General features: G+C 40.2%; 1 protein-coding gene across 2 annotated transcripts in view; it reads right to left on the reverse strand.

The window, feature by feature from the left end:
* Window positions 1–16,295, reverse strand: part of tox3 (TOX high mobility group box family member 3) — a 98,571-nt gene extending 82,276 nt beyond the window's left edge. Inside the window, exon 1 of one of the 2 annotated variants that reach the window (XM_061765569.1) lies at window positions 15,641–16,295. In XM_061765569.1, coding sequence (XP_061621553.1) covers window positions 15,641–15,742 — 102 coding nt within the window. In that variant the 5' untranslated portion in view covers window positions 15,743–16,295. The remainder of the gene's footprint in view (window positions 1–15,640) is intronic. The other variant, XM_061765568.1, reaches the window with a different exon arrangement.
* Window positions 16,296–16,572: the final 277 nt, after the last annotated feature.

Raw genomic sequence — 16,572 nt, forward strand, 5'->3', positions numbered from 1 at the left:
AGGATGCAAGACGCTTTCATCAATGCCACTGCTCCAATCAGAGCCAACATTGGAAAGGACGACCGACAAAAAGCCATCCCACCTGACAACACGATGACAAATAAACTTGATTGGGAGGTGATCGAGCATGTTTCACAGCATCTGCTCCACCCTGAACGCAGCGTAAACAACAGGTTAGTTGTAATGAGGTTCTTTTATGAGATGCGATAAAACAATTCAAGAGAGGTTTGGGTACTGGACTCATGAAACAAAATCACGTTTCACAACTCAAATACTGTTTTTAGGAATGGTTTGTTTAAAACGCTTAAAATATTTTAGTAAAGATTAAAAGCTTTCATTGTGAACTTCTTAAAGTAGCATTAAAATTACAATTCTGATTATATATATATATATATATATATATATATATATATATATATATATATGTGAACTTCTTAAAGTAGCGTTACAATTACAATTCTGATTATATATATATATATATATATATATTTATTTTTTATTTATTTTTTTTTTTTTTGGGAGATATCTATAGGATAATCAATTCTAAAAAGATTCAAATGTGCCCCTAGTTGCAGCCCTACTGGAAATGTCTGCAAGACATGTTCCTGGTGAGAGTCCAGGCAATATTTTGGTCTCCCAGGACCCGGGAGACCTTGGCAGTCACGGCGACGTCTCCGCCTGTGAGATAGGCCCTTAAGTGAGTTTGCTACGCCATAGGCTGCTGGTTGTCAGCGGCTAAACTCATAAATCTGATTACCCTTAACTACGAACTCAAAGTCACTGGATGATTGTATAGTAATTCAACCAAGTACTGGCGGTCGTATGCTGATTTTCTGTGGATTTTTTTTTTTCTATTTTTGACGTCGTAGCCAAAGAATTTTGGTTAAATATCTGTAACTGTCGCTAGCTAATGCAACCCTGTACAGTACACTGATTTCATGGCAGTCCCGTGCAGTTATAATCCAAACAACAAGATTTCTTAAGCTTTTATGGGAAAAACAAATCATAAACAGTGACACATTTTATTTATGAAGAACAACTTTATTCAATCCTAAAACAAATCAGTAGTGAACTTACAGCCTAATTTTTACCGATTGGTGTTAAACCTTTATAACATTATACTTTGAACTAGGGCTGGGGGGGGGGGGGGGGAAATCGAATAACTCTTAAGTCGACTTCAAAAATAGTTTGACGCAGAATTTCTGCCTCAAAGCTCCACTGGGTCCCAAAAAAAAAAAAGCTTCGCCGGAAACCAAGGTTTAGCACGGACATTTATGGCAGACGGCGGTAGCAGTGTCGCACCACTGAGACACTTTGCCAGAAACAACAGAGGAACGTCTGTAACTGATTTTAAAGACACTATTAGATGTGTAATGCACATGTAACATGTATGAGTGAGCTGAATGGTAGTTAGTGTTTTTTTTTTTTTCGTTTTTGGTTGTTTCGCTAGCTTGCTAATGCTAATGGTGAATGTGATTTTTGCTGTCTCAAATCCTGTACAGTGTTTATGCCATACACTTAGTACCAACATATTCAGTTTAAATATAGAAGTCCAGCCCTCAGAAATGAGAATAAAATGCATATTAGTAAAAAAAATTAAATAATAATTACTCAAATTCTCGATGAAATATCTATAGGATAATCAATTCTAAAAAGATTTGATTGTTACAGCCCCATTTTGAACAACTGACAAAGTAATTGCATAATTTAGCTATGAAAACTAGAAATACATTGATATTTTACCAAACCAATTTTTTCTAGCATTTGGGATGTAATATTGGCTCTATGGTGCCTCAGTAAACGTGAAATATGAATTAAAATTGTCCACGCATTCTTGGGCTCCAGACGGTTTTCTGCTGAGAGGCCTGAAATCAGGCAAGCGCTGTCAACATAAACATATGTGCTCTCACAAGTGGGTCTTGTACACGGAGGCAACCAATCAGAGGAAAGGGGGCGGCCTTAGCCAAATATGGACAAAGCGTATACAAAACTGGGTCAAACAAAAGTAGCTGTCTGAGGGGCCTTTTCTGGACATTCTTATGACAAAAGCAAGGTGTTTCTTTTAAATGAAATTGACACTTTTATACTCAAAACATGTTAGAGTCACTCTATGGAGGTCTAAATTGCCAAAATATGGAACCTTTAAAGAACACCCATCCTTTAGAATGTATGAACTTGTGCATCACTCTTATTCTGACTTAAATTCTGCTCCAGCTTTGTTGATAGAACCCACTGACAGAGCAAATGGTGGTGACCATCTGAAATAAACTTATGATTAAGACAAAATAGTGCAGACCGTAAAGACAAACAGTACGGCTGCATGCTATTTTGTTTGAGAATCGTCATTGTGATGTATGTGTGCCCAATAGTCACATCGCAGGGTCTGCTGCGATGCTGGTGTGCTGTAATATACAGTGTAACTGTAATATAAATATGGACCAGCATACAGACATAAATATGCCTTCATGCCGTGCCCTGGATCAAACTAGAAACCGCCCTTGGATCAAACTATATGAAAATGATTATATATATATTTTTTTTTTGTAGGGGTTTCCGATGTCATATTGATATTTATCAATTTTCTACACTTGTCCTAATTAGTTCACCAGTCAATCGCAGGGCACATAAATAAAAACAACCATTCACACTCACATTCACATCAATCTATCTTCAGTGAACCTACCATGCATGTTTTGGGAATGTGGGAGGAAGCTGGAATACCCAAGTCACTGTCCAACTTGTCCCCATTGCAAGCGGACTGTAATAACCAAAAGTGTTCTGCATTTCCATTTGGATTAGGGTCCTCCCCTGGCCCATCTTCCACCACTGTGCAAACGTTCCTGGAAATGTTGGTCTAATCCTGCAGACCAATAACGAACAAACTAACCTAACTGAATTAATTGGGAAGCATTTTCAGGAACCAAAAATATGTTTGTACCTTTGTATGACTGTTAAGAATGTTAACATGGACCTATAGTTAGCAGTGTTGACTCTCTCCGTACTTCCTGTACCGTGAAGAAAATGGTTGTGCGTATGATAATACTGTGCACTTGTCAGTTTTTGATATCATCGACAAGTCAGTCGGCAACATCACTGTCAGATACAGGAGCTCAGTGAGACAGTACTGCAGCGATGACAACGCACTAAAAATAAACGCTCTCTAATCTCAGTGAGAAAATTGGGTGTTTAATAAATCTGGCAAACTGCAGTTCCTGACATGCTACAATTAAAAAGTTGTAAAAAAATATTTTTTTTTTTTTTTTTTTAAAGAAGAAAAAAAAACACGTCAGCTATTCACGTTTTGTACAATTACAATTACAATTTACACGCACCCTGGAGTCCGATCTGTCAACTGTGTGAAGCTTGAAAAAAACAGCTTGTGAGGTCACACACACGCACGCACACACACACATGCACACTCTTCCCGGGCACACAGTTTAAGTTGTGTTTGGATATGTTTAGAATGTGTGCGATGAAATGGCACCAGCTGTGTACACTGGAGGGATGCACAAGGCCCACTCGTGGAGGCGAAGCTTTAACCCCTTCCCTGCTAACCGTGCAGAAGGTGGGACAAAGGACACAATGGAACTGGGGAGGGGGAAGAGCGCTTTTGCAACTATTCAGTGTCAGGATCGGTTTCTTTTTACAGACCCAGTAAAAGCCTCAGGTAATTACAGCTGCAACCTTTCAACTGCCACTTTTTCCACAGCACAAACATGAGTGACTCAAGTGGATCATAGGTGGCTTAAAAAAATAAATGCAAACAATTATACACAATTGTAAAAGTGTATTTTACACAAGTAATGTCCTAGAAAAAGCCACCATGAACATACAGTATAAACTACTTCAATTAGCAGCAAAAACACCCCTGGAGGAGAGCGCCACCTAATGACACATTAATGCCTTGTTTCCAAAATAGTGCCTCCAAGACAGCGAAAAAAATGCCACACTGAACACATTACTCAAAATGAGGCATGTTAAAAAACAATAACAATGGAGGACAACAAGCGTCTACCTCTTGTCACAGGGAGACAATTTATTCAAGAGGAGACTGAGGGAAGCAAAAAAACTGACTGCTGCGGCGAAGGGGAGATGGTGAAGTAAAATACTGCACAGCAAAAGCTATGGTAAACTCAAATTCTACAATTTCACATTTTATTCAACAAAATATTAAGGGTGGCGAGAAAATGGAGCGCTACAGCTGAATGTCTATACTCAAATGTTACCATGGAGCTGCAATTTTATCCAAGAGGAGACAGAAGAAAGCAAGAAAATGGGCCACTGCAGCAAGTGGAGACTGCGGAGTATATTTTTTCAATGTCCACAGCTTCAGCACAGCAAATGGGTAACCTTAAATTAGCATGTGTGTTTAGTTTTGTTATTTCTAGCAACAGTAACTCAAATGTTACAGTATGAAAATTTTATTTGAAGGAGAATGAGGGCAGCAAGAAAATGGTTTGCTATGGACAAGTGGAGACTGTGGAGTGTATTATAGTACTGTACTTTGGAGTCCAGAACTAAGGCACATCAACAGGGTTTGCTAACTATAACGTGTGTTTATATGTCGTTTTAGCCATGTGTACTCAAATGTTCTGATATGCCAATTTCATTCGGAGATTGAGGACAACAAATAAAAAGACCGCTGCCGCAAAATTGAGAATATAATACTGCAGCATCCAGAGCTAATGTATACCAACATGGTAAGCTAATGTTATGTGTTTATATTTTTCATTTCTATCCATGTGGACTCAAATATTATAATAATGCAACAACTATTTTTTTCAATGATTTTCCTTTCATTTGTCACCCCCCCCCCAAACACATGAAAGTTGGTACATTTTAGTCTATATGTTTTTGCAATGGTGGAATTCCTGTTCGTTTGAGTATTCACACCAGAGCAGGTGAAGAGTTTGCAAAAACATCTGTTGGTAATTTCAATCTCTCTGCGCCTGAAGGCAATGAAACCCCACACACTAAATGGATACTGTATCTGAAACATTATTAAGGAAAAAAAAGTGGGGGGAGGCAGACCAGATGGTCATAAATATGAGGGATACACTGGGTCTCTTTCATGACAGCATTTAAGTTGATCACATTCTGTTTTTACAAATAGCAAAAAGGCAGACATTGCCGTGTGCTGAGCACTGAGACTTAAAACACATAACCTTCGCTGTCTCACATCATGCGTATAATACGGAATCGGCCAAATCAACACTGGATGTGCAGAAAATAAACTCTAATGTGCTCATTTAAAGGTTTTCCAAATGATGGAAACAGCTCTGTTACTGACTGCAACCAGGTGTTGCTTCACGTGATCCAAAGAGACAATAAAAAAATGTGAGTCACAATGCTGAGTCACCAACCTATCAACCAATCAGTGAAGAGCAATATTGTCAACACTTGAAAGTAAATGCAACAGGATACTGTAAATCTAGGTAAAGTGGAACATTTGAGGTAAAACACAATCTGTTTTTCCCCCTTAATATCACAAGGGGATGGGACTTTGGCTAAAATATATTTTTAAATAAGGAAATTAAGCACCTAGTGGTTACCATGTCTGCTTCAAAGTTCTGACATTCTGGGTTTGAATTTTGGCTTTGGCTTCCTGTATGGAGTTTGCATGTTCTCCCATGGGATTTTATCCAGGTCCTCCCACTTTCCAAAAACAAGCACGTTAGGTTGATTGAAGACTCCAAGTTGTCCACAGGTGTGAATATGAGTGTGAATTGTTTGTCTCTATATAACCAGCAAATGGCTGCTGAACAGTCCTTGGATGTGCCCAACATCACCTGGGAAAGGCTCCAGCAGCTCACGTGCGACCCAAATGAGGACAAGTGCCATACTGTAGAAAAGGGATGAAGGGATGATTTACCTAAATAATAAAACCTGAGATACCTGAGAAGTTTGCATTCATTTTTTCATGATATGGCTCTGCCACACATGTTGCTTAAAGGAGTTGGGTCAAAAGATGCAAACCTCCATAGCTAATTTCACGTTGTTGTTCTTCAGGTCAAAACTAGTTCAGACTGAATTGACACCGCTTCGGCTGGTTTCATCCAAGTAGTGTTGTCTAGTTTCCCTACACAGCTTTACAGAAATTATTACTCAACAATGAATGCCACACAATCGACAGGCTTCTTAATGACTGATTAATCAACTTACTAAATAAAATAAATATTCACTAAACCGGACAGTGAGCGATTAATTCAAGCACTAATCTTTTTCAGGCTCGACTATTGCAACTCACTCCTCTCTGGTATTAATAACAAATCACTCTCTCGCCTCCAGCTAGTTCAGAATGCAGCAGCTTGGCTACTCATGGCATCGAATGATTCTAAGATCTTACTGATTACTTTTAAAGCACGTATCGGCCTGGCTATGGGCTATGTTACCAGTCTTTTAACCTCGTATGAGCCAGCCCGCAGTCTCAGATTTTCGGGTGAGGCCATTCTGGTTGTTCCAAGGTTGAGGCTTAAAACTGAAGGTGATCGAGCATTCTCCATCAGAGCGCCTCGACTTTGAAACGGCCTGCCTAAGGAAATTGCAAATTTGGTGGGATCTTTTAAATCTTATAACGTACTTTTACGGACTGGCTTTTATGTGATGTCGTCTACTCCCCCGTTCTTATTTTTATTTATTTTTTCCTAATTTACTCATTTTTATTTCTATTTTATTGTGTAGATCTATTTATATTAATTTATTTATGAATTGATTTTATATTATCTTGTTGTTTGCATGTTTTTAGATATACTTATCGATCTATTTATTCATTCATTTATTAATGGATTTTATTTTATCATGCTGTTTTTATGGGTTTATGTACTTACTTATCTTTTCACTCTACATAAACCCTCTTGGTCTCAGTTGGGCAAGCTGAGTTCTTGCTTTGTTTGGGGGCTTCATTGCCTGGGGATTCACTCTTCGTTGTTCTGGTTTGTTCTTCATGATACACGATCGTGATGCTTGGTGTGTACTGTGTTTTATTGTCTGTCAAAGCACTTTGTGGACCTGTTTGTAAAGGTGCTGTACAAATGAAGTTAGTATATTATTCTACGGACATTTATTAACCATACATTCTTTTTTTCTTTTTCTTTTTACATTTTAACATTCTTACTGTCATACAAGTGTTACTTTTTGTAAAACGTTTGTGCCTTTCCCAAAAATTTATTAATTCATTCATTGATTAGGTAGTATTGTTTGAATAGTATTTACTAGGCTTTACACGATCAGGATTTTTGGGGCTGATCAGCAATCAGCGAGTTTAAAAAAACGATAACCGATCCGATCACAAGATGTGTCTAGTTAAATGACTTGTTCATTTTCAAAAGTATTCTCCAGTCCAGTGATTCGCAACCAGTGTGCCGTGGCACATTAGTGTGTCATGAGCAATCTTCAGGTGTGCCGTGGGAAAGTATAAAATTTTACTTAACTGCTCAAAATCTTCTTCATTTACAAGAAATAATGTATCTTTGTTCCTCTATTTATGCCAGTGAGGCATAGTGACAGACAGAACAAATATATGCTCTTCTATTAGATGGGAGGAAGTACATACAGTAAAGACGCTTTCCCAAAAAAAATAATATCATGGAAAAGTTTATTTATTTCCATAATTCCATTCATTATAGATTCATGGCCCACAATTTAAACAATTCCAAGTATTTACTTGTTTATTTTTATAAAATTTGGGATTCCAGCTTATAAAACCCACAAAATCAGGAATTCAAAAAATTTGAATACTGTGAAGAAATTAGCCCAATATTTGCAGGCCATTAATGTTTTAAACTGAGTGTCACACACTAATCACCTCCTAAACTCAAAGCACCTGCACAGGTTTCCCCAGGTGTCATTAAATTGCTTCAGTTTGGTTCAATTGTCTCAGTTGGGTTCAATATGGGGAAGACTGCAGACTTGACAACTGCCCAGAAGACCATCATCGATACCCTCCATAGGATGGGTAAGCCACAGAAGTGCAAAGCTAAGGAGGCTGGCTATTCACAGAGTGCTGTGTCCAAGCATATCAATGGAAAGTCTAATGGAAGGACAAAATCTGGCAGGAGAAGATGCACCAACAAAAGAGATGACCGTGGGGTTCAGCAGATTATTAAAGAGAGAAGATTCAAGAATCTAGCAGAGATCCAGAAAGAGTGGAATGAGGTGGAAGTCACAGCTTAAAAAAACATCACATTCAGACGCATCTGGGAGATGGGCTACAACTGTCGGGTTCCTCAGGTCAAGCCACTTCTGAGCCTGAGCCAAAGATAGGAAGCATCTCAACTGGGCCAAGAAGAAGAAGGACTGGACTGTTGGCCAGTGGTCCAAGGTCCTCTTTTCCAATGAAAGTGTGTCTTTCATTCGGGAATCAAGGTCTAAGGGTTTGGAGAAAGACGGGTGAAGAACAGAACCCAAGCTGCTTGAGGTCCAGTGTGAAATATCCACAGACATTCATGATTTGGGGTGCAATGTCCAGTGCAGGTGTTGGTAAACGGCTTTCTTAAATCCAAGATCCTCGCAACAGTCTACCAGAATGTTTTAGAGGACTTCATGATTCCTTCTGCTGAGGATCTGTATGGAGATACAGATTTCATTTTCCAGCAGGACCAGGACCTGGTTTGATGCCCATGCCATCACAGTGCTTGAATGGCCAGCCAACTCGCCGGATCTAAACCCCTTTGAGAATCTATGGGGTATTATCAAGAGGAAAATGAGGGGCACCAGACCCAAAAACAAAGAAGAACTGACAGCAAGCATCAAGGAAATATGGGCTTCCATAACTCCCAGGCAATGCCACAGGCTGATTGCCTCAATGCCACGGCGCATCGAGTCAGTGATTAAAGCAAAGGGATTCCCAACCAAGTATTGAGGATTAATATATCGTTTTAAAAGTACCATATTTTGATTGATTTCATGTGACCCTAATTTCTTTCTTTTTTTTCTACAAACACCGAGAAGTAAATGGTGATTGCTTCACAGTATTCAAATGTTTTGAATTTCTAAGTTTTATGATTGGAAGCCCAAATTATGTAAAAATAAAAAAATTAATTGTTAAATTGTGGGCTCTGAATCTACAATCTATGTAGTTTTACTTTTTGAATGGAATTATGGAAATAAATAAACTTTACCATGATATTCTAACTCTTTGGAAAGGGTCTGTAAGTACTGTGTATCTACTTTTTGTGGCATTTTTGTTTGTTGGTGTGCCGTGAATTTTTCCAATTGTAAAATATGTGCCTTCGCTCCATAAAGGTTGGAAATCACTGCTCTAGTCAGGTCAAACCAACATTACAACATGACAGAAATAATGGGTGCTAACTTACTGTAACTGAATTACTTTATTGTCATTAAATTACGACACACACACCAAAACTTTAGAGCATGATTCGACATAACACCAGCATGTTTACGTACAACCGTTAGTACTAGCACTGGCTTGCTAGGCAACATAACGTTTTGTTGCCTGCTTGCGAGCCGTATCGTATAAAAAGTACGTGAACATACATCAAGTAATCCTTAATTGAACGTAATCTGCCGAGCACCGGTGACCACCACCACCACACGTTTTTCCCCATTTTGTTCTTATAATACACGTATCGCGATGTCGTCGCCATGGTAACGAGTGTATCTGGTCACGTTTGAGTTGACAAGATAAAGCCCCGTGATCGTAAAAGACGGGATGCAAAGATTTTATTGCAGTAGTCTGACATAGACATCATGAAAGACCAAATTTGTGTTGTAGTCTGATCCAGGCATTACGTGCTTGTCTCTCTCAGACGTGTTGTCTGTCCCACACCGCCGACATGTTTATTTTTTAAATAACTATATTGGCTGTCCAATATTTACGTCAAAAGACACGCTACAAGGCTAAAACAATAAAGTAGCTTTTGACTTCAAATATACTGTACACGATGGCGACGCGGGGTAAACGTTATTTGCGGAGCCATTCAATGACGTCATTGATCAGATCGGCAAATTATGACAGCTGATCAGCATACATGCTAATTATCGGCCGATACCGATCAAGCTGATCAGATCGGTGTAAATTCTATTATTGAATCTTATTATTAAATTCAAGTATTTACATGGGATAGTAAAATCTTGGAATGTTCCGAACTGTTTTTTTTTTCAGTACTGTTGACCAGAAGAACTCTGAACCTTTGTACAGCCATATATTTCAAACGTTTTTCATCAAATTCCAAATTGTACTACTTAAGATACATTGAACTTTATAGATTCCATGTAATGATGAAATTCCTAGTCCAAAGCATTTTACAGAAGTATTATTCTTCTGTCTGAAGTCGCAGCTCGTTTGTCCTCCATCTCATCTCCATTAGTCATGACTAGAGCGCCTAATTAACTCTGTCATTCGTGTGGATTTTTCTGTCAATTTAAAAAAGGAACCTCTCATGTCGCAAAAAGTGCCTTTGTGTTGAGTTTTTTTTTTTTTTTATCTGTTACTAAAGATCCTGCCAGGGTGTATTAATAGATTTAAAAGAGCAATGCTTAATACCAACTGAGTGTAAGCTCTCTGCGAAGTGAGAAATAAACAAGAGGGACGGTTTGAATGATGCATGCAAAGGAAAGCATGTGTCCGCCATGCAAACGGTAGTCATTAGCATGGAACACGTGCTTTGTGCTTGTTCTAACCTACCCTCCGTTTCCCTTTCCATCATATCTGGTAGAGATATAGGATAAGCCTCCTTTTGCATTATGGCCAATTAACTGTTGCAGATGATTACACTTGACCTGGGGAATTTTGGCACAAATGAAGAACAAGAAATCAAGGCGAATCAAAGCAGCCTACTGGGGGCTGATGAAGACATGATGAAATTGGGCACATATGACAAGTTGGCCACAATAGAGCTGATGAAACATTATGACAAAGCCAGCAACTGTTTTTTGCAGTGGCAGAGGCCAAATAGACCTGATAACCTAGAAGTTGGAAAACATTGTTTGGACTTTACAACGAGTTATTTTTCCGTCAGTGTGATGGATCACCACTACTACAATGCTGACATCATATCGCCCCCTCCCCAAAAATTTGGGGCTTGCAAAACATTGTGGGAGTAATAAACATACTACAACACCCTCGTGATGCTGAACAAGAATGCAGTGTGAGGACTCTTGGAAATAATGTTAATGGCAATGGTCTCTTATAATTACTGTATAGTCTACACCTGAAAGTAACAAACACTGATGATGGAATATTGGTTTTTGATCTGTGCTTTGGATGAGGGGTGGGCATAATAATCGATTTAATTGATTGTGAAGAATTTGGCCTATTTTTTTTTAATTGGAGTGCACTTATTGGCTGCAAACAGTTGTGATGCTGTTGAGTCACTCAACTTTTACGTAAGAAGAAGAAACATGATATCAGTTAAGGCATACATTTCACTTGGGCCCCAGCATTATTCTGCTTGCAAGGAAACAGGAGTTCAGAACATCCTAAAAAATACTAATAGATTTTTCCCCATGTTCCATCAAGCATATTTACCCAAATGCCTATCCCATGCTTTGACCCCTACAATACCCGCTACTCAGGTAAGCCTTTAGAAGAAAATAAATAAATAAATCACATTTTAACACCTACAGCACAATTTACTAAAATCTTCAAATACTTTGTGGGTTTGAAAAGTTTCACACGTAGCTACTAAAATGACTGAAAATTCTGTCCATGGGTTCTTACTTTACGACAGAGTTCCGTTCCTTCAACAGCGACATAACTCTTTGGACAATTTTGTATGTCAGTGTGAACGCGCTGTAGTCCGTCGCTAACCTACGCTATCGCTAACACAGTAGTAAATTAATATTACAGTAAATATTTGTCTGAAAACTAGGGATGTAACAATATTCACGACACCGCGATATCGCAAAATTAAAAGTGCCTCGATATCGTCGTGGTCTTGTCTCTGTATAAAATAATGGGCCGTCGTGTTTAAAATGTAGTTTTGGGTTGGCTATACGCAGCCACACCACTTAGCCAGGCTGCTACAGACAGAATACAGCACTCCACTTCCTCATTAAGAGTATGAATGCACCCAATTGGACACGTAACCTATGTGACCATGTAGGTACGTCACAAAAAATAGTGATTGGCTGACTGGTCCACGTGACCAAATGCTGCGTTGGGAGGGATGCAGAAACAACTCGGTGCCCCAAGTCCCTCCAATGGCTACAGTGTAGCCGCTATGCTAGTCTGAGCGTTGCGTTGCAATTGATTGGGTGACACACGCCTTGTTGTTCGCGGCGGCCTCCTTCCCTGCCCACGGGCCTGCATCGGCTGCTAGTGGACCGCCACTTTGCGAAGCCGCATCCCACACCAGGGAGCCCCACTAGCTGCCACCACTGCGCCCCTTCGAAGAGATGATCCACTGATTTCAGCATTTTGTTACAGGAGCACTCTTCAATGGTATACTTGTGAGTGTTTATCTCAAGTCGAAGTTGGGGATGAAAGAACATCACACAGAGAGAGAATAACGATTCTGACTCCCCAATACAACATATCCCTCCGCCAATACATTACAGTAGTCCCAAAAATGCCGTTGCTCCTCCGCATTGAGATGAGCGCTTGAGATTGAGATGTGGCTAGGGCATCTGATTAGGACGCCTCTGGACGCCTCCCTGGTGAGGTGTTCCGGGCACGTCCCACTGGTAGGAGACCCCGGGGACGACCCAGGATACGCTGAAGAGACTATGTCTGACGGCTTGCCTGGGAACGCCTCAGGATTGCCTCGGAGGAGCTGGAGGAAGTGGCTGGGGAGAGGGAAGTCTGGGCTTCCCTGGTAACACTACTGGCCCCGCAATCCGACCTCGGATAAGCGGAAGAAAATGGATGGATGGATGGAATGCAAAAATAAATCTGACATACTTCCATCTCTTCAAATGAAATGTCCGTATTTCAGATTACAACATATTACAGACGATGCTCAGAAAAATAAATCATCCTACCATATCACTAATCAGAGGAAAAGATTCTTATGCCTTTAAGAGTGCTCCTGCGTTTTTGACGTCACTTGAATTTTTGGACTAAAGCAAGGAAAACAATGTTTGTAGACAGTATCCAATTTCTAATATTATAAATTGATTTTTTATGGACAGTTTTGGGCGGCACGGTGGCCGACTGGTTAGAGCATCAGCCTCACAGTTCTGAGGACCCGGGTTCAATCCCCGGCCCCGCCTCTGTGGAGTTTGCATGTTCTCCCCGTGCCTGCGTGGGTTTTCTCTGGGCACTCCGGTTTCCTCCCACATCCCAAAAACATGCATTCATTGGAGACTCTAAATTGCCCGTAGGCATGACTGTGAGTGCAAATGGTTGTTTGTTCCTATGTGCCCTGCGATAGGCTGGCAACCAGTTCAGGGTGTACCCCGCCTCCTGCCCGATGACAGCTGGGATAGGCTCCAGCACGCCCGCGACCCTAGTGAGGAGAAGTGGCTCAGAAAATGGATGGATGGATGGACAGTTTTGTTATTGTGAGCATATATTATTGCTGCAGCAATAATACTGTTTTGGAGGTAGAGTATATGCATGTAAACATTGGATGGACAGGGATAGAAGTGCATAGTAATATATGATTTGAAGCTGTCTTTTTCATAAAAACCTGTGGGAAAATGGACAACAACTACTAAAACCTATTGAGAAGGACTCAGCAAGCGTGAAGTAGAGCAAGAAAAAGAGAGGTTTTTCAGTTCTCCTGCTTTCGCCTCATCCTGTCTTCTTGCAATACCGTGAGCTTTCCCACGATATTGCAATAATTATTGTACCGTGAGATTAATACCGCGATTAAAACAGAACCGCGAGATATAGATATCGTTACATGCCAAATGAAAACACTTCTAAGTCACAAATATAAAACGATGAGATAAAAAAAAAAAGGGAATACTGCAATAACTGAGCCTTCATTGTGTCCCATTCAAAACTTGAAAACCTCAAATGTCGAGACGGTCGTAAACAAAAGACGCCTAAATTCATGTGGACAAAATGATTTATGTGAAAAAAGCTTAACAAAAGCCTTGCGTTCCGCCATTGTTGTTTTGAACGAGATGTAGTCCAGTGAATTTTCCCACTGTGGGATCAATAAAGTCGTCTTCTTCGTCTTAGTCATGCATGTCCATCATGTATTGCAGGGTTGCACTTTTCAGTATTTACACTAGAATTATACAGGGGTGGTTTCTGATATGGGCGATATGGGCAGCCACCCAGGGCATCATTCCGCTGTCGTTCAAGATCGGCCAGGGGTCCACAATCGACGGCCGACCCACAGGGCGCATACACGTCGGCTACACATACGACCGTTGCATAGGGCGCCAATCGGTCCAGGACCGCCTCTGGAATTATATAACACGTTTTCACAAAAAGTTTATCGTATGAATGAGTAACCAAAAACAGAAGTTTTTAAAAATGATTTTAATTGAAAACAGATGCTCAGACATTGGCAAACCATTTGAAGCAATCAGCGAAGAAAGGTCTTACTAATACAAATGTACAGGGGGTGGCGATGTAACCTGAATTTGTACGTAAGTCCAACTTCCATAGTCTATCGCCAACTTAAAGTATCGTATTAGTAGTCATACTTATAGTAAATATTTTTACAAAAACACTTGTAGGCCATCAATAGACAACATTCAAATGAAAAACATTATCTACGACGTTAACTTTTTTTGTCGCCTGATTACATATTACAACGCCACTGCAGAAAATCGTTGTTTTAGCACCATTCGTAACCTCGAAATGTCTATGTCGGTACCGTCGTAAACCGAGGAACCCCTGTATGCTTAATTATTTAGCTTGACAAATTGAGTTAAGAGAAAAAAAGAGCAACAACAGCCTTGCATTTTGCTATTGTTGTTTCAAATGTGACCAGGAAATGTTGTTTTTTCATGATTTTAGTCCAAAATGTCTGCTTAAACTTGTGCAAAGCAGTCAAAGCAATGAGCAAAGAAAGGTAATGACAATAACTGAAATATTGGCAATAAATATAAGGGGAAAAAAGCATATATTTGTGTATTGCTTCAATGAACTACTATTACGTTTTGCAAAAAAATATTCAAGTAGGAAGATCAAATTAAACAATATCTGAAAATAATTTCATATTTTCAATTACAGTATTTGGATGAGGTTTGAATACAATTACATATTTAATGCCTGTTTAAGGAATAACTGTAGCACTACTACTGAAACTACTACTGTGGTGATTTGCCTTTATTTTTATTTATTTTTTTGCATTATATTTGATGGCAACATGGTACGTCTTCAAGTCCAAGGTAGATGAAACTGTCTGTGTCTGCTTGTCGTTGTTGTTTTTTTTTTTTACTGGGGTGCAGATTGTAAAATGCTGTTATTGATTGTTTATGGCTTTCAATAAACCCATGCCTCTTGTGCTCTTAATCCTAATTCATGATGTCATGGCATGCCACTGCATTACCGGTAAATTCGTGGTGGTAAATGTTTGCTGCTCTTGCCAGATTTTAATATGACTGCACTAAAGTTTGTTAAAAGTTTGCGTATAAGTGGTAGATGAGATCAATTGAGTAGCTTTCAGTGCTGTGGGGTTAGAGCCGAAGAACCGAAAAGTAATATGTTTAAATCAGTTTGCAAGAGGTGCACGCTGGTGTTTTAGGGTTATCATCAACAAACAAGCCCCCTCACCTTGTTGAAGTTGTAGTATCCCAAACAGTGAGAGAAATCCAGGTTCGGCGATTCTCCGGGAATAGCATTTCCACCGGCGTTGGGGTAAAAACCTACATCCATGGCAAAAAAAAAAACCAGTAGGTGGGGTCGCGCGGCTGTGGCGCACCGGGGTACGGGGTGCTTTTCGCGACTTTACAATCCAAAGCGCACCGCGGAGCCTGGTGGTGGTGGCGGTGGCGGCGGTGGTAGCAGTACAAGCAGTAGTAGTAGTGGAAGTTTGGGTTATCCCTCTTCGACGCGCAAGGAATCCCTGCAGGAAGGCTGTAAGAAGGTGCCCCTCATGGAACGCCTGTGGCCGAGCATGTACACGCAGCTGCTGGATACAAAAGACTGGCAGGGAGCGAGCGAGTGGGTGAGTGAGCGAGGCTCGAGTGAGCGCGGGTCCACCTCCTCCTCTTACTTCTCCTTCTCACACGAACGCACCGATTGAAAGTTCAAAGTTAGTCCGCCCGACGCATTTCAACGCCAGTTGAAACAACTTAGTGGAGGAAGTAGCCGAGCAAGACTGTGCTATGGCTCCACGAACACGCGGTGAGTGGAAATTAGGTGTTGTTGTTCAAGCTTGAAGCTGTGACTGCACTGCACACGCCAGAGGAGAACAAGGTGAAGTGCCGAGGAGAATACACGGCGAGACACGCCCATGCTAACAGGATGCTAATCATAGCAGTTGGTAAACTCAGCAGAACTCTTTTGAACCAAGTGGCTAACACATATATTGATGTTTAACCTATATATTTATGAAACAAATAATACATAAAAGCTCACATTTTGTCACTGTAGCCCTATATGTCTTTATTGGGTGTTTCTCTCTTTCCCTCCTTGGAGATTCACCTAAAATCTAGCTGGCGTGTAAAAGTTCTAAACAGGAACTTAGTTTTCGTGAAGTTATT

Source organism: Phyllopteryx taeniolatus, chromosome 2, assembly GCF_024500385.1.
Source record: "Phyllopteryx taeniolatus isolate TA_2022b chromosome 2, UOR_Ptae_1.2, whole genome shotgun sequence".
NCBI lineage: Eukaryota > Metazoa > Chordata > Actinopteri > Syngnathiformes > Syngnathidae > Phyllopteryx > Phyllopteryx taeniolatus.